We start from the raw sequence: 23,272 nt of genomic DNA, 5'->3' as shown, positions 1-23,272 counted from the left end.
ACCACTGCTATGGGTAGGAGGCCAAGCATGCTGTGGCTCTGTGCCTCACCCCTTCTAACGTGTGTGTATATTTGGGTGTTAGGGGAATGAGGGGAGGTTGCTGTGGCACACTGGATTCTCTTTCCTACCATGTCTCCTCTCTCCAAGGTACCGGAGTCTGAAACAATTTAACGTGGACATCTGCCAGACCTGCTTCTTGACAGGCAGGGCCAGCAAAGGCAACAAGCTGCACTACCCCATAATGGAGTATTACACGCCGGTATGGAGCCAGGCAGGTGGGCGGGGGAGGCAGCCCTCAGGTACTAGACCTCAGTTGACTTTGCCCAGCATTGGCTCAGTGTATTCTGCTCTCTTGTGAGGAGCATTCTCTGAATGATCCAGGTGATTCACTGGTTTGGGGATTCAGGCCTCTCTATTCTTCCAGCAGAGCTTCTCCCTTACCAGCTGCATCTGGCTTAGAACATTTGCAGCCATTTAAAGGGCACTGACGGGCTGGCCAGTAGCTCAGTTGGTTAGAGTATGTTGTTATAACACCAAGGTTGAAGGTTCGGATCCCTGTACTGGCCAGCCACCAAAAATAAACAAAGGGCACTTGCTGTTTTACTACAGAGAAAGTTCTCAGGAAAAGCACAGAGAGAACAAGCCAGTTCCATGTGATTTGCCTTCCATTGCTCACCTGAGCTTTTCCTGGCTAGTTTCCTGTATTGCTCTTGTACTGGGTTACTTGGTCTTTCCCTGCTACTTTGTCCTTGTTTCCTACCCTTCTAGTTAATACCAAAGTTTGTACTCAAATTAATTATAGTCATGCATCACTTAATGACAGGGATACATTCTGAGAAATGTGGTGGCAGCTGATTTCGTCGTTGTATTAGCATCATAGAGTGTACTTGCACAAAACCTAGTTGGTATAGTCTCCTACACATCTAGGGTCTGTGGTATATATGCAGTCTGTCATTGACTGAAACGTTGTTATGCAGTACATTACTGTGCTCAGCCCCTTGGGGGGAATAAAAGATATGTTCTTTGCCTGGCCCCCCAAATTCCACTTGGCTTTCACTGACAACTGTGCCCTTCATAGCTCCCTGAGCCCAGGTTGGTCAACATCCCTGAACTCCAGCCATGGAATTGCTCGTGTGCTGTGTTCAACACCCCCAGCTTCATGCTGTTTCCTGAGCTGACTCTGCTCCCTAAACATCTTTATTCTTTTCTGCCCCACACATTCCTCCAAAGCCCCAAGCATATCCCCAGTTCCCCACACCACTATCTCCCCCACCCCACCTCCCATCTTTCAGCCTGTTTCCCCACAATCCATCTTTCCAAGCTGTCATCTCTTTTCCAAATTCTATTGGGACAGAAACATGTGTGACCTGGTGGGAGCAGGGACCATGTCCTTTACTTTTCATTTATTATCATTTTAAAGAAAACATTAAAAGAGTCATACTTAGAAAACTGGCTGGAAATGGTGGATCAATAATCTTCTACTTCTTGGTCATCCTCTATACCCTTAGAATTTATAGAAAAGGTATTTTAAAAATTAACAAATACATGCTCATTCTAAAAGACTCAAATTGTATAGAGGTGTTTGAAGTATAAAACTTTAAAAGTCCCCCACTCTCCTCATCGTGGTCCCCACCCATCCAGTCCAACTTCCCAGAGACAACCGGTGTTCACAGTTTAGCATGTATTCTCTTAGACCTTTTTCTAGGAGCAGGGCATGGTAGGCATGAACAAGAGTAGATTGCCAGGCATGCTCTGCGCTCTAGGGGAGCAGCCACACCTTCCCAGTGTATCTGGAAGCCAGTAGGGTGAGTCCCTCTACCCTGTCTCCCCTCCAGACCACATCCAGTGAGAACATGAGGGACTTTGCCACAACTTTAAAGAACAAATTCCGCTCAAAGCATTATTTCAGCAAACACCCTCAGCGAGGTTATCTGCCTGTACAATCAGTTCTGGAGGCTGACTACAGTGAGACGTGAGTACCAGTGGCTGAGTGCCCGAGTATGTGCTGTGAAGGAGCTGAGTCCCAGGTGGGCTAGGGGGGTGTTCCTAGATAAATCCCACTAGTGACAAGGCAGATCAGCTTGGGCCTGACCTGGATTCTGGCCTAAGAAATTGACTAGAATCCAGTCTCTGTATCCTGTTCCCATCAGCACTTGCCCATCTCTGTAATGTGGGGGTGGGGAAGTTGAGGAAACAGGCTGCCCAGCTGCCCAGTCTTTGGTCCTCTGAGTCTTGCTGCTTTCTTCTAGGCCGGCTTCTTCCCCGATGTTGCCACATGCTGACACACACTCCCGCATTGAGCACTTTGCCAGCAGGTACCACCACATTTGTTGGGGGGGAAAGGGTATGGACAGTAGGGACTCCAAGGGGACGGGGGTTTCCAGTTGGGGCAAGGAGAATGGAGTCAGGGCCAGGGCATGTGCATAGTAGGGTATGCAGTAGCCAGAGAAGCCCATCTCTTAGGGGTGGTCAGAGTAGCTCCCAAAGCCAATGATCCTATTGCAGGATTAGAGTCCTTGAGATGAAAGCAGGCCCCACATCCTGTTTTCCCTCCTGTTTCTGCTCTTTCTTTCCCAGGCTTGCTGAAATGGAAAGTCAGAATTGCTCCTTCTTTAATGACAGCCTGTCCCCAGATGACAGCATGTGAGTTTCCACAGCTGCTTATTTTCCAGAAATAGATCTCCTTGACATCCTTCTGCTACCGGTTGGGAAGGGTATATCCTCAAGGGGATGGGGAGTGTGGTAGTTAGGGTCCTTGACTCCCTAAGGAAGGAAAGCTGCTCTTGGGGCACAGTGTTTAGGAAGAGAAGCAGTCTTCCCTTTATCAACCAAGCTGGGGAGAGAATGATGTACTGTTTCCCTGCCATCTGCCCAGGCCCCTTCCTGTTGCAAGATCTCATCCTTCAGTGCCCACCTTTGAGGGAAGAAGAATTTGCCCTTATCTAAAATTGCAGAAAGGAGCCATTATCTTGTGCTCAGGATGACAAAACCCCATCTAGTGCCACACCAACCCTGGGAGATGTCATCAGGGACTTGACTGAAATAAGGTCAAAGGGACTCCCTGGTGCAATAGCCCAAAGAAGGGGCCCTGCATCTCTAGGGAGGTCCCTAGTCTCTTCAGAGGGCCTAGGAGCTGCTGGCTATGTGGATCAATCTGGCCCTAACTGAGACTCAGATCCCTCTGGGGAGCAAGAAAGCAAAGTGGGGTAGAGTGGGGGAGCAGCACAGAAGGGAAGTGATTTGCTCATTGTTTTCCAGGGAGGTGTAAGTAGAACCCAGAAGCCCCCACATCGTGGGAACACTCTTTCCCAGTACCCCCAACAATGGCCTCTGCCAGCTCTGAACACTTATATCCCTCTCAAGCCTGAATATATGGCCTTTCCCTCTCTATGTGACTTAGAAGAGGATCCTCCAGCATGCTGCTCCTGGGGCCTCAGTTGGGGATTGAAACTCAGGCCCTGAGCTGTTTCTCTGTTTAGCTCCTGGCCACCTCCTTCCTTCTCCTCCCTATACCCATGCAGAGACGAGGACCAGTACCTGCTGCGGCACTCCAGCCCCATCACGGACCGGGAGCCAGCCTTTGGACAGCAGGCTCTGTGCAGTGTGGCCACAGAGAGCAAGGGGGAGCTCGAGAAGATCCTGGCCCACTTGGAAGATGAGAACCGGTGGGTGTGACGATGACACAAATCTATGTGGGTTCTCAAGGCAGACAGCTAAAATTCAAGTCCTGGCACTTCCACATCTTAGCAGTGTGATCTTGAACAAGTTGCTTCTATTCTGTGATCCTCCATTTCCTCATCTATAAAATGGGGATGATGATCATCGTACCTACCTCCTATGTTCACTTGTGCAGACCAAATGTGCTGAGTATAATGTGTTAGTCCAGTGCCTGGCTTACAGTAAAGATTCAATAAATGCTAGCTATTATAATAATTATTTGAATTCTTTACGTTTAACCCAGATTTTCCCAAGTACCCACTAGATGCAAACAGAGTGAATGCAAACACAGAATGCAGGAGAGTATGACATGTCTCTGCCTTCAGAGAACTTTCAGTGTTGGAAATAGAAAGATATTTATCACCTAGTGAAAGTATTCTGGAGGATGATGATACTATATGGAGCAGAGCATTTGAGGACTGGAAGAGGGAAGGTGAAGGAGATTACGGGGATGGCATTAATTTCCATAAAGCAGGGGTAGCAGCAGTGGCCTGAGGAGGGTCAAAGCCACTTTGGAGGCGTGAAGTAGAATCCATAATACCCCTTGAGCAGCGCTTCTCAAACATTAGTGTGCACACAAGTCACTTGGGGATCTTGGTAAAATACAAATTCTGATTCACAGGTCTGGGCGGGGCCTAGGTTTCTGTGTTGCTAGCCAGTTCCCAGGGGATGCCCATGCTGCTGGCCCACGACCACAGTTGGAGTAGCAAGTCTACTTCAGAACAGCATTACTCAGAGTGTGGAATGCAAACCAGGGCGAGTCATATGCATTATCACCACATAGTGGTCCACAATGGAATGGAAAACAAAAACAAAAAAACACCTGTTTTTTCACTGCAAATAGTTTGAGGAACATTATATTAGAGGAGCAGTGGGCAGTCCCTGGGAAACATTGGGCAGAGAGTGATTCTTTTCTGTTGCCCCCCACCCCCCCAAAATATGATGTCCCCAAAGGTAGGCCACCTCTATGGAATCTGTTTTCTTGATGACCCAGAATGGGTGTTCAAAAGTGGGCCAAAGAGGAGGGTCATGGAGAGAAGAAGCATGACAGATGATCTCCTGTTTATATCATGTCTTCCCCTGGAATCTAAAAATTTTTAAATGGAGTAGGTGAAAAAAAAAATGGAGTAGGTAAGTCAGTGGCCCTAATGCCTCATTTATTTGTAGACTGTGTTTCTGCCTGATTTTAAGGTCAGAATTAATCCCTGAAGCAGCACATCAAAGTCCAGAGACATTTCTTATGTGAAATGTCACCTATCTCTGTTCTGAGATCTCAGGATGGCAGAATAAATGACATACATGCTGGAGAGAAAGTGAATGTGTCCATTCAAGCAAGAGCACGGCTGGGGGTAGGGGTAAGGGTGAGGGTGGGTGGGGTGGGAAAGCCCAGGGGTTACTACACCTAGGTACAAGGGGACATCTGGGACCTGGACAGTCGGTACTCTATTAGGACCACAGGTCTTGGCTTTTCTGTCCTTGGCAGGATTCTCCAGGGAGAGCTGAGGCGCCTGAAGTGGCAGCACGAGGAGGCTGCCGAGGCACCCACACTGGCTGAGGGGTCCACTGAGGCAGCACAGGACCACCGTAATGAGGAGCTTCTGGCTGAGGCCAGGATTCTTCGGCAGCATAAGAGCCGCCTGGAGACGCGCATGCAGATCCTTGAAGACCACAACAAGCAGCTGGAGTCCCAGCTGCAGCGCTTGAGGGAGCTGCTCTTGCAGGTTAGGCGGGAGCCAGGGAAAGGACCAGGGTAGCCCCTGAGCACAGGCGGGGAGGGCTGGGGCAAAGAGGAAGCAAGAAAGAGCTCCTTGGCAGTGGCTATCAGGTGACTTCCTGAAGAGAACTGGGCTTGGCAGTTGGGGAAGGAAGGGGCTAGTTTGATCACATTCTTGGCCATTTCTCTTTCACCTATACGCCACCCTTGTGTGTCACTCTCAAGCCACTGTGGAACCTGGGGCAGAGGGAGGACTTTTGAGGGCTCACTTCTTGACAACCCACTGGAACCTAGTATTGAAAGAACAAATTTCAAAAATCATCCAAAATGTTGATTTTGCTGGCATGGTGTTTGAAGAAAGAAGCAGGTTTGTACATGTTTGGCAGAAGATAAATTTTTGCTATAAAGAGGTATCTTGTTACTTTTTGCCCTTTTCATCTCTGAGAGGTAGTGTATATGAAGTAGAGTAGCTGTGGACTCAGACAGCCCTGGGTTTGAATGTGGCTCTTCCGATTAGTGGCTGTGGGGTGTTAGGACAGTTACTTAACCTTTTTAAGTCCTGGTTCCCTTATCTGTAAAACAGGAATAATAATCGTACCAACCTTATAGAATTGTAGAGAACATAAAATTCGATAATGCATTTACAGAATTTAGCACAATACAGTAATATAGTACACACTTCATAAATGTTATCTATTATTGTCATTATATGTAGCAGGCAATACCACACCCCTGCCTCTTCCTCAGGTCCTGCAGGGGATGGCCTCTAAATGGATTCCTGCAGGTTTCTAACATAGGCTGTTATGTCATGAACCAAGGACCAGGTGTGCAATTCTACATTTCCAGGCAGAACCGGGTTCTAAATAGCTTCATTACAACTGAAATGACACCAAGAGACCTTTAGGTATGATGCCATCCTTACAAGAGCAGGGAGCCTTTGACACATGTTTTTGAAAGAAGAAGGTAATTGGTAATTGAATATTTTAAGAAGTTTCCTAAAAGAGGAAGTCACTCTTTGGGGCACTGCCAAAAGCTCCTTAAAGTCTAAGGGCAAAGGGATGGGCATGAGGTCTCTAAGGTCCCTTCTAAGCTCAGGAATCTGTCAAAGGTCATGAAGGCAAAGCTGCTTGAGTCATGCCTTACTTCCTCCTAGCCATCCACCGAATCAGACGGCAATGGTTCTCCAGGCTCGTCTCTAGCATCCTCTCCACAGCAGTCAGAAGACAGTCACCCCCGGGAGAAGGGACAGACTACTCCAGACACTGAGGCTGCAGGTGACCTCCCCTGGCCCCTCCCAGCCTCTTTCTCCATGGCTTTGTCCTGCCCTAGATTTCCTGCCCAATGTTCTGCTAGGGCTGGAACTGGTTTCTCCTCATGGCTTTGAACTTAGGGTCAGGGATGATTGATTTATTGATTCATTCGTTCATGTGTTTATTCTACAGATGTGTATTGAGTGCCTCCTATGTACTAGGCATTGTGCTGGGAGGATGCAAATGCTGTGGGTCTGCCTTTCAGCTGGCAGCATCCTATCTCGGCTGTTTGGCCTCACAAGCGAATCTCTAGTTCTCTTCCCAAATCTTTCTTTTCCAACTCAGATGATATGGGGTCAAAGAGCCAGGATGTCAGCCTGTGTTTGGAGGACATCATGGAGAAGCTCCGCCATGCCTTCCCCAGTGTACGAAGCTCTGATGTGACTGCCAACACACTGCTGGCCTCTTGATGGAACCATATCCCCATCCTATAATCCATGGTCTTCTCCTGGTCCTGGTCAAAGTCTTCCCTCAGCCTTCAGCCAACCTTTCCAGTCCCCACTGGCCCCACATTCCTCAATCAGAGTTATTTGGGCTCCGGGCAGCAGCATGGATCTGGTGATATGTGAGGTGGGAGGTGGGGTCAGGGGAAGGGGAGGCATGATTCCTCTGAATCTACAAATGTGCCCTTTAATCCTCAGGTTTGAGACCAGTCCCTCCAGTACCCTTCTGTCACAGCCCAAGTATATAGCACTTGCCATTCAGACGGGGAGCAGATAAGCTGCCTTTCAGAGCTAAGCAGTGCCCATCAGCTCCTTTCCCTTCTCTGTGGAGTTATGAGAGAAGGAGAAGCCTAACGACCCAAGGGTTCCAACATTATGAATCCACAGGGGTTAGCTCTACTCTCTGGCCCAATTCAGGGAGGAAAAAGGGTATCCCTGAGACACCATCCTCCCAAAGTGCCCCTGAAAAAGTCTGGGCAGTGTGTGTACTGTTACTTCAGCTCCAGGGCAGATCTCTAGCTACAAGGCGTTGTTTCCTCCTCGAATATCTTTAGTTCCTTCTGCCTCAGTCCTTGGCAGACCTTCCTCAAGGGGGCAGCAGTTCATTCTGATTCCTACTCCCACCTTACACTTGGAAACATTAAAGAAATACTTCAGGTTTAGACTTTTTGCCCCTGATCCTCCTCTTTCCTGAAGGCCTCAGCATCCTGAGAGACCTACTAAGTTGCTCTGGAAACCCAGCTGAAGCCACCCTTTACTCCTTTGAGTCTGTCTTCACAGACCTGGGGCAGGAGTGGCAGCTTGCTCAACAAAGGGATCTTGCTCTCCTTGGGTGAGAAAGGAGAAGCCACCCTCTAGCCCAACACCCTTCCAGGCTGTGACCCTTCTAGCTCTTAGGCTGAATGGGATGATGTGGCTGATTGCCCCTAGCTAATCATAAGGCAGTAGCAACTGGCCACCCTGAGTGGCTCCCCTTCCTACAAGCCACTGGCCATGAATCAGGATGCTGACCACTTTCCACCCAGACAACAGCAAGGCCTTCCTGTGCTTAAAAATGTTCTTTCTAACTCTGGAAGGTGAGCCCAATCCTCAAACTGAACTAACTCTTCCTAGGCAACATATATCATAATCCCTTTATCCAGGAACTGTTCAGAGTAGACAGTGGGTGCTAGGGGGAGTGGGCTTTGGAACTGTGAACAGAGTCCAAGCCCGTTTAGTCAGCTTTCTACCAAGGGGAGCTTTATAACCTAGAGCCCTGCAGGCGACTTAATTTGCCGAAGATTATATACATACATATTTACTCTACATAGCTACCATACATCAGTGCTCTCCCAGCTCACTCACACATTTAATTCTAATACCTCTTGAAGTATTAGTGTTCTGCATTGCTCTTTGTTAGCCCCAGCCTCTGGTTGGAACAATAGATGCATCCTGGCTGCGTCCCTAGGATGTCTCTTGCCATTGATATTTAGGGTGGGCTTTCCTCAAGACCAAAGCAACAGAAGCCTGTGGGCACAGAGGAATCTAACTGGAACAGTCACTGTTCTCTTCACTCACTCCACATCTTGTCCCCTTGAGACCTGGGCCTTGGATGAATTTTTCTGGGCCTACCTAAACAATGGTTCAGGTACCAAAATATAGTAAATCCAAGCTCTACCCACCCCACACAGGAAAGAAGGAACAAATAGGCCTATATTAACCTTTGCCAGGCTAAGAACAGAGTATATCCCCTGGCCCCTTCTGATTGCCAAGGTCTGGCTCAGGGCCTTAAAGAAAGGACCAGTTGCCACCAAGATCAGGAGGGAGCGAGATGGCTGGGGTACTGTGTTCTAATCAAGCAGTGGGCCAGCGGGTAGGACTGCTGCAACCTAGATTGATCTGCTCCAGGGGAGGGAAGGCAACAGCTTGGGTCCAGAAGCCCATGATGGCCTCCTCCCCCACCAAGCCACAGGTCTAGGGTGTCAGAACTCCCATCACAAAGGAGGTCTCTGGGCAGGAGAACTGGGTATCTGGAAATATGGTGAGCAGGTGATAGCCAGGCATCCACCACAGAGCCTGGGTGTCACTCGGAATGGGGGCATATTTGTAGAAGCCTAGATTGTGGGCAGGAATGGGATAGGAGAAATTTTCTGTGGGACAGAGGGCTCAGGGACTTTGAGATATGTGTCTGCCTAAGTCTCAGGAGGGCAGATATTATGGAACAGTCCTTTACCAGGGAAGTCCTTTCTATAACCCCCACCCCACACGAGAGCTTTTGGGCTGCTGAGGGCCTGTGGCAACTGCAGTGGGCCAGGCATGGTAGAAAAGATGTAGATCTCGTCATGTAGGACTTGCGTGGTAGATGGACTGAAGCAGCAGGTCAAGTTGAATTCTCTCTAGGGGGGCCACTGACACTTTGTGGTCCTGTGTTTACCTTAATACCTGAGGTTAGTATATTACTCAGGGGTCCAGTGACAGTCACTGCAGCGTGTGTGGGCAGTTTGTCCACAGTGGTAAATGGATCTTTGGGCACTGTGAACCCAAATCGGGGTTGGAATTACCAAAAATGTGCTGTATGTTGTTAGGCATCTGTTGTGTATCATGTCTCCTAAAGGTATTATGTGTGGTGCTGTGTAGTTTGTGGCCCTGTACTGGAAGGGTGGTGCAGAAGGGAGTTGCTGGGTTGGTAGCCTAAGGCAAACCTTCTGATTTGTGGGATTAGCATCAGTAATAAAGAATGTGAGTGTTTGCTGGGTTGTCCTCAAATAGTATCAGGGAACAGTTAGAACTGATAGGTAACTTATTCGCAACAGAATTCAGTAGAGACCAAAAACCATTATGAGGGTACCTCTGCTCCCAGCTAGAGCAGCACGGATTCGCATTGCTTAGGAATTGTCCAGGAAGGCTGACTGGCTGGAGGACATTAGGCTGTGGTATGGTTCTCTAGGGAAGTTCCCACCAGAAGGACATGTGCCCTTCCTTCCAGAATGGAAAGGCTGGAATCGAGGCTCTCAAGTGCCCATTTCCTTCAAGGCCTAAAGTTGGGAACTATTTCTCTATAGAGAAACATGCTTGTTTTTGGTGCTCCAGGAACTGGGCTGGAAGGCCACAGTAATGAGAAACCCTGGGGCCAGGCAGAGGCCAATACTGGGAGATGTTTTCCCTCCAGATTTATTTTAAGGAATACCTGTGCTGCCTGGGGTGCTGTGTTTGGGATTTAGGCTCCATATCCAGCTCCAGGCTAGAGCATTCTTTGAATTCGCATTCTCAGTGGCAGTCATGGCCTCTGGGACCATTTCAGGCCAAGAATTGCATCCAATTTCCCTTGACATAGCTGACAGATAATCAAGAAAGTAGCTGCCTTAACAGGAACAGTCTTGGGACAGAAACTGGGGGCCCTGCCCTAGGGCTGTGGGGATTTAGCTCCTCAGCTGAGCAGCACTATCTCTGGGTTTCTCTGCCAAAAACTGGCCCTGGGAACAAAGGAATACTTCAGCCACTTCTCACTCTTCTGACAGCAATGGCTGTGGGAGAGGGAAAGGCTCAAGGCCAGGGATCAGCTCTGTGTCCATCTCCTCCCACAGCTGCTACATTTGGGAGAGGACAGGCTGAATGTCCTTGCTGTCCCCAGGACAGAATTGAGGCCAGACTGAAGCCTGCAATGCTGCTTGCTGGCTGCAAGAACTGGTCACAAGGATGGGAATTGGGGAAGGGATTCAGGGGCAGTGGCAAGGGTGGCATGCAAATCTAGAAAAGTTGGGACAGTGGGGCAGGGTTGGGAACAAATTGGATAACTTTGATTGCCACTCACTGTGGTGCTTTCCCCCTATCCCTTGAATTCTGCTTTGAAAAGAATAAATTTGTATTTGTTTACTTTGGTTCCTCTGGTTATACTCTCTGACTCTATTTCACATCTTTCCCTTATTTGGGGTGGGAAGAGAGGGTGGATCAAGAAGCCACAGGAGCACTGCAAAACATAAGGCCACCAGAGTATAACGCTTATGCAACAAAAAAAGGACACCCTCATTAGTTTCATCCGCCACTGTTACCTGGATTGGTCGCCTCTCAAGCCTTCTAACACAAACTAGCTAGTTATCACCTCACGGGATGAGCTCTATATAGCAATGGTTCCTAAATTCCATCTTCATCAATCTGAGGAGTTTTTCACCAGCGTGAAGCAATATAAGAAAAATCAGGAAAATGCAGGGAGTTTCCATAAAGTTACATTTATTTAATTAAAGGTCTATTCTTTATTCTGAGATTTTGGCTATATATATTGTTGGTGTTAAAATGTCCCTATGAATTGATGGTGATAGTTTTTTAAATACTGTTTTCTAGCAAAATAAAATCCTATCCATCCCTCTTCCCCACCACCAATTTTTCTTTTCTCACCAATCTACAGCAGCACTGTCCTATAGAAATATGTGAGCCACATATTTAATTTAAAATTTTCTAGCAGCCATATTAAAAAAGTAAAAATAAACATGTGAAATTAATTTTATATTTAACCCAATATTTTCAAAATATTATCCTTTCCACGTATAAACAGTATAAAACGATTACTAATGAGATATTTTATATATATATATATATATATTTTTTTTTTTTTTAAACTAAGTCTTCAGAATAGTCAAGGCTGACAGATTCAGCTGGTAAAGAAACAAGAAACCCAGATAGGTCCAGACAGTTATTACTTATAGAGACAGCAAAAGCAAGATCAGCAATGGTATCATCTCCCCGAATCCCTCGTCTCACAGGATGACACTGAAAGAAAAGGGGCCAGATGGCACGTGACACGAATGTTGGGCCCTCCTGGTGCTGAGTAGCTAATGCCACCCTGCAGCTAAGCAGTTTTATGGCCTGCAGCTGTGCCCTATGGGGGTGGGGGCACTCAGAAAGCACTGTACCGTACTGGAATGAGGGAGGTGAATGAGAAACTGCCTCATGGCATCTCCCTCAACATACGGAGGCGAGTGAGAAACTGTCTTGTAGTGACTCCCCACAAGACTGTCTTCCCCTGTTCTGGGAAGATCACAGGGTGTTCCTCCAAGACCTGAGTCAGCCTACAGTTGAGCCTTGCCTACGTGGCCTATGTGAATAGTGCCAGGTCGTCAGGGCCCGGCACCAAGCAGTTCCCCTGCAGAAACCCGGTGTATACTTTACACTTAGGGCACATCTCAGTTGGGACTATCTATATGTGAGGTGCTCAAAAGCCACGCATGGCTAGTGGATACCATATTGGACAGTGCAGATCTGTAACATGTAAAAGAATCACTGAGCTATAGCAAAGGAAAACTAAATGAGGTAGGGGCAGGAGCTGTTGGGCATTGAGTCAGAGCAACAGGGTAGTGTTTATGGTTCTGCCCCAGTTCCCTGCCTGCCTTTATCTGAAAAGACCTACCTTCTTTTCAAACTCTGCCTCTTCCCACCCCCCTGTCTTCTGCCTCTGATACTTAATTCCTTTCCCCATTCTCCTTATTCTCATCTTTTAAGTTCTGGGTTTCTGAAGAAACAATCCTTTTTATATCATCTTGGTTTTGAAGCTGTTCTCTAACTTCTCTGCTAATCTTGGCTTGATTTTTTTTTTGCCCTTAGCATGCCTATCTCCCTTGGTCCTATTTCTTCCTCTGCATTTCCCCCAGCACTATTGCTGTCTTCCTCCTGTCCCCCTAGGCCCTGCCCGTACATATTGACCTCTTCTTCTCTGCCCGTGGCTTATCTTCAACTTGGCATAGGAACACTCAAAGTGGCAGAGAATTTGGGAGTACATTTCCTAGAGCAGCACTGACTTTGTCAATTGGGACCAGCTTGGTGCTAGCTGAGCTACTTCCAGAAAGTCCTCAGATGCCTCTTGGTGATAAGCTTCACCTTCTTAATTTACACGGGAAGAAATGGAGGCTCTAAGAGGTATAGGGACTTGCCCAAGGCAAGTGGCAAAACTGGGATTCCAACCTTGTGTTCTTTCTATGACAACATAATAATTTAATTCAAATATTGGCACTGCCATTTGTATCACTTCTCTATATTCCCTCTCTCCATATCCCAATGCTATATGGTTAATATGAGATGATTTCTAGTTCATTATGAGTTCTCCTAAGAACTCTTTGGAAGGATGCCCCAGGACTGATAGCATCTTCTGTCATTTCCTAATCAGAGTGCTATGGTCTGAGTGTGTCTCCCTAAAACTCGTATGTTGAAACAATCTACAATGTGGTGGTATTAATAAGTGGGGCTTTTGGGGGCCGGCCCGGTGGCGCACTGGAGAGTGCGCTGCTTGGGAGTGCAGCGGCGCTCCCGCCGAGGGTTCGGATCCCATGTAGAGACCGGTTGCCGCTCACTGGCTGAGCGCGGTGCGGGCGCAACACCGAGGGTTGCGATCCCGTTGCCGGTCAGTAAAAAAGACAAAAAGGAAAAAAAAAATAATAAGTGGGGCTTTTGGGAGGTGATTAGGTCATGAGGGCTCCACCCTCATGAGTGGGATTAGCACCCTTATAATATAGGCCTTAGGGAGCTTATTTGCCCCTTCTGCTATGTGAAGACGCAGCAAGAAGGCTCTATCCACGAAGCAGACAGAGCTATCACCAGACATCAGATCTGCTGGTGCCTTGATCTTGGACTTCCCAGCCTCCAGAACTGTGAGCAATAAATTTCTGTTGTTTATAAGCCACCCAGTCTATGGTATTTTTGTTATAGCAGCCCGAATAGACCAAGACATAGAATTTATTGCTTGTCTCCTAGTTTCCTTTTGGATATGAGTGTGCTCACCATGGGGGCAGTTTAATAAACTGACAACAATCCATTTAAAAGGAAGAATTTATTTATTGCTTAAAGAACACAGACTACAACACCTTAATAATACAGGTAAAAACAAAACAAAACAACCCAGGGTTGTGAAGGAAGTCTTCATAGGTATTGCAGGCATATGGTTTTTCCTAACCTTTTCTGATGGGGTTAGGATAAGAAGGCTCAGAATAAGGATAACAGCTAGGAATTTCTTCATCTCTGCTCTAACTGTTTACTTAGCTGGTGAATAACAACCAGCCACAGTCCTAAAAACACAACAGAACAAACATAAGCAGCAGCAAGAAATCATCCCTGGGCAGGAAAGCAGCCCTGTTACCTGAACAGAGACAGGACACAACCTAGTATTAACTGCTGCAAGGTAGGCACTTAAATTCATTGTGGCAGGTCCTAGCCCTTGGTATAAATAGCTTGATATTTTTCCTGTTTTAGGAAATACTTAAACAAGAGTTTGGCAAAGCTAAAACATGCGCAAACCAGCTATATGGCCTTGAGGCTAGACTATCTGCCTTTGGCAAGCATGGCTGAATCATCTGATGGCACCACAACACAGACGCAATATAAGTAATTCTCAAATTGAGGAAGAGAAGCAAAGTCTTGAGGTTGAGTGGGGTCTTTAAGTCTACCGCTTTTTTATACTGTCCCTTTCTACGTGACTACAAACTTCGAACATATTATAACCTCCCCAAAAGGTTCAGAGAAACAAATACAGTTGATAGGGCAACAGAAGGTACAGAAGCATACACGATTTCATCCAGTCTTCAATTGGGATGATGAATCCAAGGTTTGTATGCCAGGCTGAAGGCTCTCCTCACTTCTTTAGAAAACATTTCAGTTTTCCTTGTAGGGAAATGAGCTGTAAGGAGAGGCAGAAAAACATGAAAAATTCATCTGAAATCTTAAGTTCCATTACTTGATCTAGAATTATATGAGCCAAAAAGAACTACTGTCATTTGGCATTTATAAGGTTATCTTAGTCTTACAATGTTCCAAAGAACAGTGCCGCAGTCAAGAATGCATGCACAATGCCATGGCCATGATGCTGTCCTTTATTATGCCAAACTTATAAAAGGAAGCTTTAAAATTAAAAATGTTTTAAGAAATTGAATATGCTTGCTGTTAAGAATCTGTGCTTCTGTGAAGAATATACACAGGTCACAGGTCACTGTAGGGGCAAAGGAGATGGGATCACTGTTGCCATCTATATTATCAGAGAAGGAAGATAAGGCAGTTGGGATAGTCTCTTGTCCCAATGAACACACTAGGTCTTATACCAAGTCAGATCTGCTGCTTCTTACCATGTTATGAGACACTTAGAAACCGGGTCAGAGTCCTGATGGAGGAGTCTGGTGATCTTCTACTTATGCTTTTTAAGTCAGAAGCCCTGAACCTTTTGTGGTATAGAAGTTGTTTTTGTTTTTTTTTTTAACTTGAAATGGTAAAGTGACTAATAACATTCAGAGGTGTATACTGTCTTTGGGACAAAGATTGTTTTTGGATATTATTCAATTTAGGTCACTCCATACCAGTATGGATTTTTAGTCTGTGAAATGAAAGGAATGGAGTGTTATAAAACAATCCTATGCTGCACATCACCTACCAAACTGCTATAATTGCTATCTGCAGTAATTTAGAGCCTCATCTCACCATGATTACATCACCATGATTACAACCACTGACAGCTCCAGTTCTTTCTCCTTTGTGGGCTTTCTTCTCCCACTATTCCCTGAAGGTAAGTTTTCCCCTAGGTTCAGACTTCTTGTGAATAGTCAACCTGGCTAACTCATCTAGCTCTACAGCTGCAATGATCATTTCTGTGCATGAGCCTTTCTCCTGTCTCCCATTTTCAAAAGCACTTCCAACTATATTCATCCTTGTCTCCCCCACCCCCAAATCCTCTTCCTGTTGTCTTCATTTCAATGAATGGCACACCATTTCGCAGTTACCCAAGCTTTGGACTCAGCTTTGTTCACTCTCTTTGCCCTGCAAATCCAATTCTTCTATGGTTTGTACCTTCCTCTAGTCTCTCCCCTCTCCAATTTCTGCTATATGAGGATACTTCAAAAAGTTTCTAGAAAAATAGAATTAAATGATAATATGAATCTTTCCATGGACTTTTTTTTTTGTCTTTTTTGTGACTGGTAAGGGGATCGCAACCCTTGGCTTGGTGTCACCCACACTGCGTTCAGGCCATCCCTATATAGGATCCGAACCCGCGGCGGGAGCGCTGCTGCGCTCCCAAGTGCCACACTCTCCCGAGTGCGTCACAGGGTTGGCCCCCATGGACTTTTTGAAGACCTCTCATATACTGCTGGCAGAGAAATCTTCCTGAGTTACAGGTAAAAAAGCTTTGATGGCTTATTGTGACCTACACCAAAAACCTAAACTCTTTAGCCTGGTATCACCACCTCTGCGCCATCATGCATGCTGCTTTCTCACAGAATGCCCTCCTTTCCCTATCTCCTCATGAAAACCCTACCTGTATTTTAAGGCCCCAAACATCATCTTCTCTGTGAAGCCTTCTCTGATCTCCACAGACAAAAATGAGCTCTCATTCCTTTAAATCCCTACCACTGTTATGGATTTCTCCCAAATGAAGGCAGAGACTATTTCATAAGCACTTCATAGCTCCCTGCAGAACCTAGCTTAAAGTAGGCACCCAATAAAGCTATGTTGAATAAATGAGCTAACATAAAGGACTCTGAGTAAATAAAATTTACAGCTACATCTCTGTTGAAAATAGCACTCTCCAATACTAACTGCTTACACAGATAAAAACAGAGATGTTTGGTAGGCACTAAAGCAATCTTGGCATTAACTGTTCACCTGGCTGTTTATAAGCAGTATTTGGATAAGTGATTTGCTGAGAGAAGGGAATATACAGAACAAAAAATTTCCTGGCCTTGTGGGGATGGGGGTGAGGAGCGGTGCTTCTGCCTTAAGAACCCCTGCTAAGCCCATCCTCTTAATACAACCTCCAGTCCTTTAAAATGGTTACCCTCAACAGTATAGGGCTGGAGTCAGCATACATTTTCTATACAGCTACTTGACCCTCACCCCACGTTGCCCTCTTCTCTTTTCACTCTGTACACTCTCTTGTGGCTTTGAATAATACAGTTGTTCGAATTAGAAATCTGGCATACATTCTTAACATTTCCTTCTCCTTCGACACCCAGTAATTGACCCAAGCCCCAAGTCAATTCTACCTTTAAAATACGTTCTTTCATGTATCAATGTTCATGGCAACACTATTAATAATAGCCAAAAAGTGGAAACAACTCAAATGTCCATCAACAGATGAATGGAAAAACAAAATGTGATCTATCCATACAATGGGATATATCACATTTTCAGTAATATATTTCAGTCTTAAAGTGAATGAAGTACTGATACATGTCACAACATGGATGAACCTTGAAAACATGCTGAGTGAATGAAGCTAGACACAAAAGGCCATGTACGAGGGTACTTCAAAAAGTTCATAGAGGATGGCTGGTTATTTCAGTTGGCTGGAACATGGTGCTGATAACACCCAGGTCCAGGGTTCCATCCCTGTACTGGCCAGCTGCTTAAAAAAAAAAAAAAAAAAAAAAAAGGTTTGTGGAAAAATGGAATTAAAAAATAATATGAATCTTTCCATAAACTTATTGAAGACCCCTCGTATTATATGATTCCACTTGCAAATTGACTGTGGTGATAGTCGCACAACTCTGTGAATATACTAAAAGCCATTGAATTGTATAGTTTAAATGACTGAATTATATGGTATATGAATTATATCTCAATAAAGCTGTTATTAAAACATTTTTATCACAGTTTAAAAATCTACATCGTTTCCATCTCCACTGGCACTACCTTAAGTCCAAATTACTATCATCTCTTATTAGACTACCACACAGCTCCTAACTGGCCCCTTTATTTCTACCTCTGCCCTCCTACAATCCATTCTCTGGATAATAATCAGGTTTATCTTTTAAAAGGTTAAATTAGATGTGATTCTCCTGCTTAAAACTCTTCAAGGGCTTCCAATGCCCTTAAGACTAAAATCCCTTCTCCTTCTCATGGCCTGCAAGGAACCATATGCCTCTGCCTACTCCTCCAACCTTACGTTAAACCACTCTCTTCCTTGCTTTAAATACTCCAGAGGTCCTCAAGGAGGCCAAGTTCTTTTCCAGTGTGGGACCTTCTTGAGCTCCACCCAGGAAGCTCTTCAACCCACTCTGCCTGGACTTATCCTTCAGGTCTCAGCTTAAATATCACCTCCTCGGAGAGGACTATCATGATAACCCAATGTAATTCAAGACTCTCTTTATTCTAATAGCACCAATGACTTTTTTTCCCCTCAGAGCACTTCTTCATAATTGTACCTTTATAGTTGTATGATAATTTGTTTACTGTCAATCTTCCCTGCTAGACTGTTAGCTCCATGAGGCCAAGTATTATATCTGGCTTATTCACCACTGTACATCCAGTCCTTTTCACTTTGCAGGCATTCAATATCTGCTGAATGAGTGAATTTTCACAAAGACCTTGTTCTGCCCTGCTACCCTCATTTAGAAGATTTGGCCACCACTATTTCTGTGAAAGGAACCATCAGAAATGAGATCGGGGGTTGGAGGTGGGGGGTTCTTTGTATCGAATGTTTTCTGGTTAATTTGAAAACATACATCTCACCTGCTCATTTTTCTGTTTTTCCTGTAATGTAAGCTGCTCCAGCACAGAGTATAAATGATTCTGGAAAACAAATTGTACAAATGATGAATGCTGAGTCTCAAAGGAAAAGAGAACCCAGGGAGACAAACAATTTGGCAAATAATTTGATAAGTAAGAAAACTGTCATACGCAAGAGCACTGTTTTTAAAGGATTTAGAGTATGAAAACTATAGCCCCTAACTACAGTGCCATCCTACACAGAATTTTTTATTTTATATTTTTATACATCCTACATGGCATTTTTTTCTTGACCTAAAATAAATGGTTGGAATACCTTCATGTTACCTTTTGCTAGTTAGCACAAATCCTTTGGCTGTGGTGACCTTTAAAGAAGCTGGCTTGGAATCTGGTGCTGATGCCTCTTCCATTTCTCCTCACTAGGGCCGAATATTACTGTTCCTAACTAGTACTACAAGCAACAATAATCACGATAGTACCATATATCTGTATCTTTCAAAGGTATGTCCGTATTTATCATCTTACTTGGTTATTCTAAAAGACAACACCCAAAATGGGTATAGCTGTGCATCTAGTTGCCCCCCTTTGATGACTATGGCTCTACAGAAAATGAAATCTGGCAAGAAATTCTCCAGATGCTTCAGAATTTCCCTCATTATATAAAGGGAAGCAACTATGGCCTAACATACATTTCCTTTTGTTGAAGCTCTTAAACATGTATTAATAAAAATAAAGCAAGATATTTATTCTTGTTCAAGCATGCATCATAAAAATATAAAACAAATGTAGTTAATTCTCTCACTGCTATGAATATATTTTGGTACAAACAACAGTGTTCAATCTATGCCCTACCATTCACTATGGTCCTTAGCAAGTTACTGAACCTCTTGAGTTTTAATTCTTTATAAAATGGGAATGGTGACAGTATCTATGTTTCAGGGATGTGAGGATGAAATGAGATAATACATGTATAAGTCTTAGCTATGTGACTTTTACATAGTAAATGCTCAATATTGGCAATTATTACCTCAAATCATCTGGTCACTTCCCCAAAATGCCTACATTAGATGGTCAAAATTACTCAGGTAAAAGAAAACAGGGCTATCTTTTAATTGGGGGTCTCTATGAGGTTGTTTAGGTTCATAAATGAACAAGAATGCTGCATAGAGATGGCATGAGTGGAAACACAAAGATGAGATTTGAGGGCTGGTCGGTTAGCTCAGTTGGTTAGAGCACAGCCTTATAACACCAAGTTCATGGGTTGGGATCCCCATATTACTGGCCAGCCACACACACACACACACACAAAGATGAGATTTGAAAGTAAGATATAAATATTTGTTTATACCAGCCAATAAGAACTTACCTTGAGCATCAGGTTTTCCACTTTCATGATGAGATTCTTCTGTCTTTGTGCTCTGTTCTTAATCTCTTGGAGCTTTTTCTCCGTGTAATAAATCTGCTTGTGAATTTCCATTTCTGACAGAGACAGACAGAAATTTTATGTGTCTAAATTCAGCCTAAACTAACGGACTGAGATCCAAATCTAGTACAACTCCACTATACATCTGATCAAAAACTTCTCAAACTTAGTCTTGCATTTAATATGTGTTTAGAGTCAGCCTTTAGCACTGCCACTGATCCCTGGCTCGTCTCTTTGTTTTTTCCTCCGACTTACCTATTGAACTGGCATCTTCCATTGCCTCATACCGGCCAGAATCAGTAAATCTGGCCTCTAGCTCCCTTTCCAGATCCTCTTCAAAATCATGTTCCTCCTCCACTTCCTCATCTTCATCCTCATTCTCATCATCTTTCTTGTCTTCATCCTTCTCCTCCTCCTTCTCCTTGTCTTCCTCATCATCGTTACTGCTAGAATGTCTGAACATCTCCCAAAGCGTATCATATCCTATTGGTTTTAAGCAAGAGGCAGATGAAATTATCTGAAGCTTTGCAGATGACTCCCACTCCAGAGACAATTATGCTCCTTACCCTCAAATTCACTGGACAACCACTGAATTTTATAAATCATTTTTCTTGCAGAAAGATTATTCCCTTCATAAAACAGGGACAGGAAATGCAAAATGCTGTCACATCCATCCATGTATTCAATGATCAAGACATTTAGAGAGTCTAAGTGTCCATAGGAAGTTAGAATACCAGAGATGGATGAAAGATTGGAACACCAATCGAAGACTGCTAAAGTGCTGAGGGACCAATAAGAGGGAAGAAGGGCAAAGGCATCCTTTTTCTGTGATTGGCCTGTGAGTCTATGGAGAATGATCTGACACCCAGTCAACACCTGCCCTATCTGAAGCTCCTGCTTTGCCTTTATTAAAGTACCTAATGTGTTATGACCCTGCTTGTAGCCACTCATTCCTGGGGATATCTTAAAGCCTGGAATGGAGCTTTGACTTTGTATTTCCTTGGTTGTACCTTCGCCAGTGACTTCCCATCCTGACAAGAGGGGCAGTCAAGGAAAACACAGAAGGAAAGGAGAAGGCACAGTTGAAAAGGAAGAGGCTATCTGGTTAAAAGTATTATTTAATTTATTCCAACTTTAGGCCATTTGTGTCTGGATTCCTAGTTTGGAGAAGTGCCTTCTATTGAGTTACACAATTAAACAAATTTCTATTACATGAATTTACTGTTCCTAGCTATAAAGTAACATTCCCCCAAATCTTAACTTCTACACATCAAAACTGGCACCAGAAGTGAGGTTTTGTCAGCACATGCATATGGGGTGGAATGGACTATGCAGAAAATATTTGGTATAAAGGATATGGACATGGACGGCTTCAGCATCTGAACACAGAAGTCTCTTCACTTCCTTTTCCACATCTGCAGGTTCAGCGCACTGAATCTAAGTGAAGGGTGAAATACCAGTACTGTCATTTAACACTCTGTGTTTGGCAGGAATGCCCTTTTCCTACATACCAATGAATTCAAATGGTTAGTTCTCTTTAGATGCCCATCTAAGCAAATTTCTACTTTAAGTAGTGTTATTTATTTATTATTATCATTTTTTTCTTTTTGACCAGTAAGGGGATCATAACCCCTGGCTTGGTGTTGTCCGCACCACGCTCAGCCAGTGAGCACACCGGCCATCCCCATATAGAATCCGAACCCACGGCCTCGGCGCTATTAGCACCGCACTCTCCCAAGTGAGCCACGGGGCCGGCCCTAAGTAGTGTTATTTATGAAGGAGTCTTAAATCAGGGTCTAGGTTTTTGTAGAGTAAGCTTATCTTTTCCCAATTAAACAAATTGCTTGAGTTATTTAATCTTTGCAATCTGCAACTCTATGGTAAAGACCTCTCTTAGAGGTACAACCCTTAGGTCTCAGTTATTGCTTGCCCCGATTCATACTGGCAAAGAACTATAATTCTTTGTTAGTTATTTAGAAGTAATTTGGTTTACAGATACAAATTCCCAGATTTCCCTTCTCTACATCTTTATTATTAGAGATGTTCCTACAAAAACTGGATCTTAGCTACATGTTCTCCCTTGAATACAGTTTTACATAATTATCTCCACAGCAACCAATTCATCATGCTACAAATAGAAATTAGGAGGGGGAATAAGCAATTGCAAACAACTGTTGGTAAAAGTGAGCCCTGGTTTCGAAGGACGGGCCTTTGAAATAAATCTCAGAGAAAAAAGCAGATTGGAATACACAGGGTCACTGGCCAAATTGTATCTCTTCCTCTAGGACATTAAACAATGAACTCATTTTTCTGTGAATCAAATTGAGTGTATGTGTATGGGAGTAGGGGTTAGAGGTGAGAAGGAAGGCTTGAAAGTAAACTTTATGGTTTATTTAATTTGTTTGGAACTAATGAGTTATTAAATAAATCACACTAAGCATAATCAATGAAGTTATGATTGCTCTACTTCAGTAAATATGACTTCTTCAAATTGTTTAAAATCAATGATAAACGAAATAAAACACAATAAACAATGAAGTTATAATTGCTCTACTTCAGTAAAGCTTAAAGAGCTCTACAACTATTCTTAACTTAGTTTTACATTTAGTGGGCACTCAGTAAGTACTCTTGACAGACGGCATATAAAAGCCACGGCAACCATGTTAATGGATTGGAAGACTCAACATAGTAAGGATGTCAATTCTCCCCAATTGATCTATAAGTTTAATGAAGTTCCTATCAAAATTCCAGCAAGGTTTTCTGTAGACATAGACAAGCTTATTCTAAAATTTATATGGAAAGAAAGGTATGAGCTCTAGAATGGCTAAAACAATCTTTACAAAGAAAAATAACATGGGAGCAACCAGTCCTCTGATTTCAAGACCTTTCATACAGTTAACGTTGTGATATTGGTGAAGGGATCAACACATGGATCAGTTGAACAGAATAGAGAATCTAGAAATAGATCCACACAAACACGCCCAACTAATTTTTGGCAAAGGTGCAAAAGCAATACGTTGGAGGAAGGGTAGCCTTCTTAACAAATGGTGCTGGAGCAATCCTTAGGCAAAAAAATGAACCTTGAACTAAACCTCAAACCTTTTACAAAAATTAACTCAAAAATGGATTATAGGCTTAAATATAAAATATAAAATTTTTAGGGCCGGCCCGGTGGTGCACTGCTACAGTGCGCCACTTGGGAGCGCGGCGGCGC

The 23,272-nt window shown here is 44.2% G+C and overlaps 2 protein-coding genes across 4 annotated transcripts in view; one reads left to right on the top strand and one right to left on the bottom strand.

The window, feature by feature from the left end:
• Window positions 1-11,042, top strand: part of DRP2 (dystrophin related protein 2) — a 31,610-nt gene extending 20,568 nt beyond the window's left edge. For 2 of the 3 annotated variants that reach the window (XM_008584679.1, XM_008584681.1), the window contains 8 exons: window positions 148-259; window positions 1,836-1,972; window positions 2,250-2,315; window positions 2,578-2,643; window positions 3,522-3,665; window positions 5,201-5,438; window positions 6,585-6,705; window positions 7,027-11,042. In XM_008584679.1, coding sequence (XP_008582901.1) covers window positions 148-259; window positions 1,836-1,972; window positions 2,250-2,315; window positions 2,578-2,643; window positions 3,522-3,665; window positions 5,201-5,438; window positions 6,585-6,705; window positions 7,027-7,151 — 1,009 coding nt within the window. In that variant the 3' untranslated portion in view covers window positions 7,152-11,042. The remainder of the gene's footprint in view (window positions 1-147; window positions 260-1,835; window positions 1,973-2,249; window positions 2,316-2,577; window positions 2,644-3,521; window positions 3,666-5,200; window positions 5,439-6,584; window positions 6,706-7,026) is intronic. The other variant, XM_008584680.1, reaches the window with a different exon arrangement.
• A 2,918-nt stretch (window positions 11,043-13,960) lies between these two features.
• Window positions 13,961-23,272, bottom strand: part of TAF7L (TAF7-like RNA polymerase II, TATA box binding protein (TBP)-associated factor, 50kDa) — a 17,011-nt gene continuing 7,699 nt past the window's right edge. Inside the window, exons 6-11 of the mRNA XM_008584678.1 lie at window positions 21,417-21,495; window positions 20,976-21,089; window positions 20,314-20,541; window positions 20,002-20,114; window positions 18,639-18,698; window positions 13,961-14,820 (exon numbers count right to left, since the gene is read on the bottom strand). Coding sequence (XP_008582900.1) covers window positions 14,776-14,820; window positions 18,639-18,698; window positions 20,002-20,114; window positions 20,314-20,541; window positions 20,976-21,089; window positions 21,417-21,495 — 639 coding nt within the window. The 3' untranslated portion in view covers window positions 13,961-14,775. The remainder of the gene's footprint in view (window positions 14,821-18,638; window positions 18,699-20,001; window positions 20,115-20,313; window positions 20,542-20,975; window positions 21,090-21,416; window positions 21,496-23,272) is intronic.

The sequence above is a fragment of the Galeopterus variegatus genome, unplaced genomic scaffold, assembly GCF_000696425.1.
Source record: "Galeopterus variegatus unplaced genomic scaffold, G_variegatus-3.0.2 Scaffold3332, whole genome shotgun sequence".
NCBI classification, from domain to species: domain Eukaryota; kingdom Metazoa; phylum Chordata; class Mammalia; order Dermoptera; family Cynocephalidae; genus Galeopterus; species Galeopterus variegatus.
Note: the sequence above shows the minus strand (reverse complement) of the source record. Positions and strands in the feature narration are given on the sequence as shown.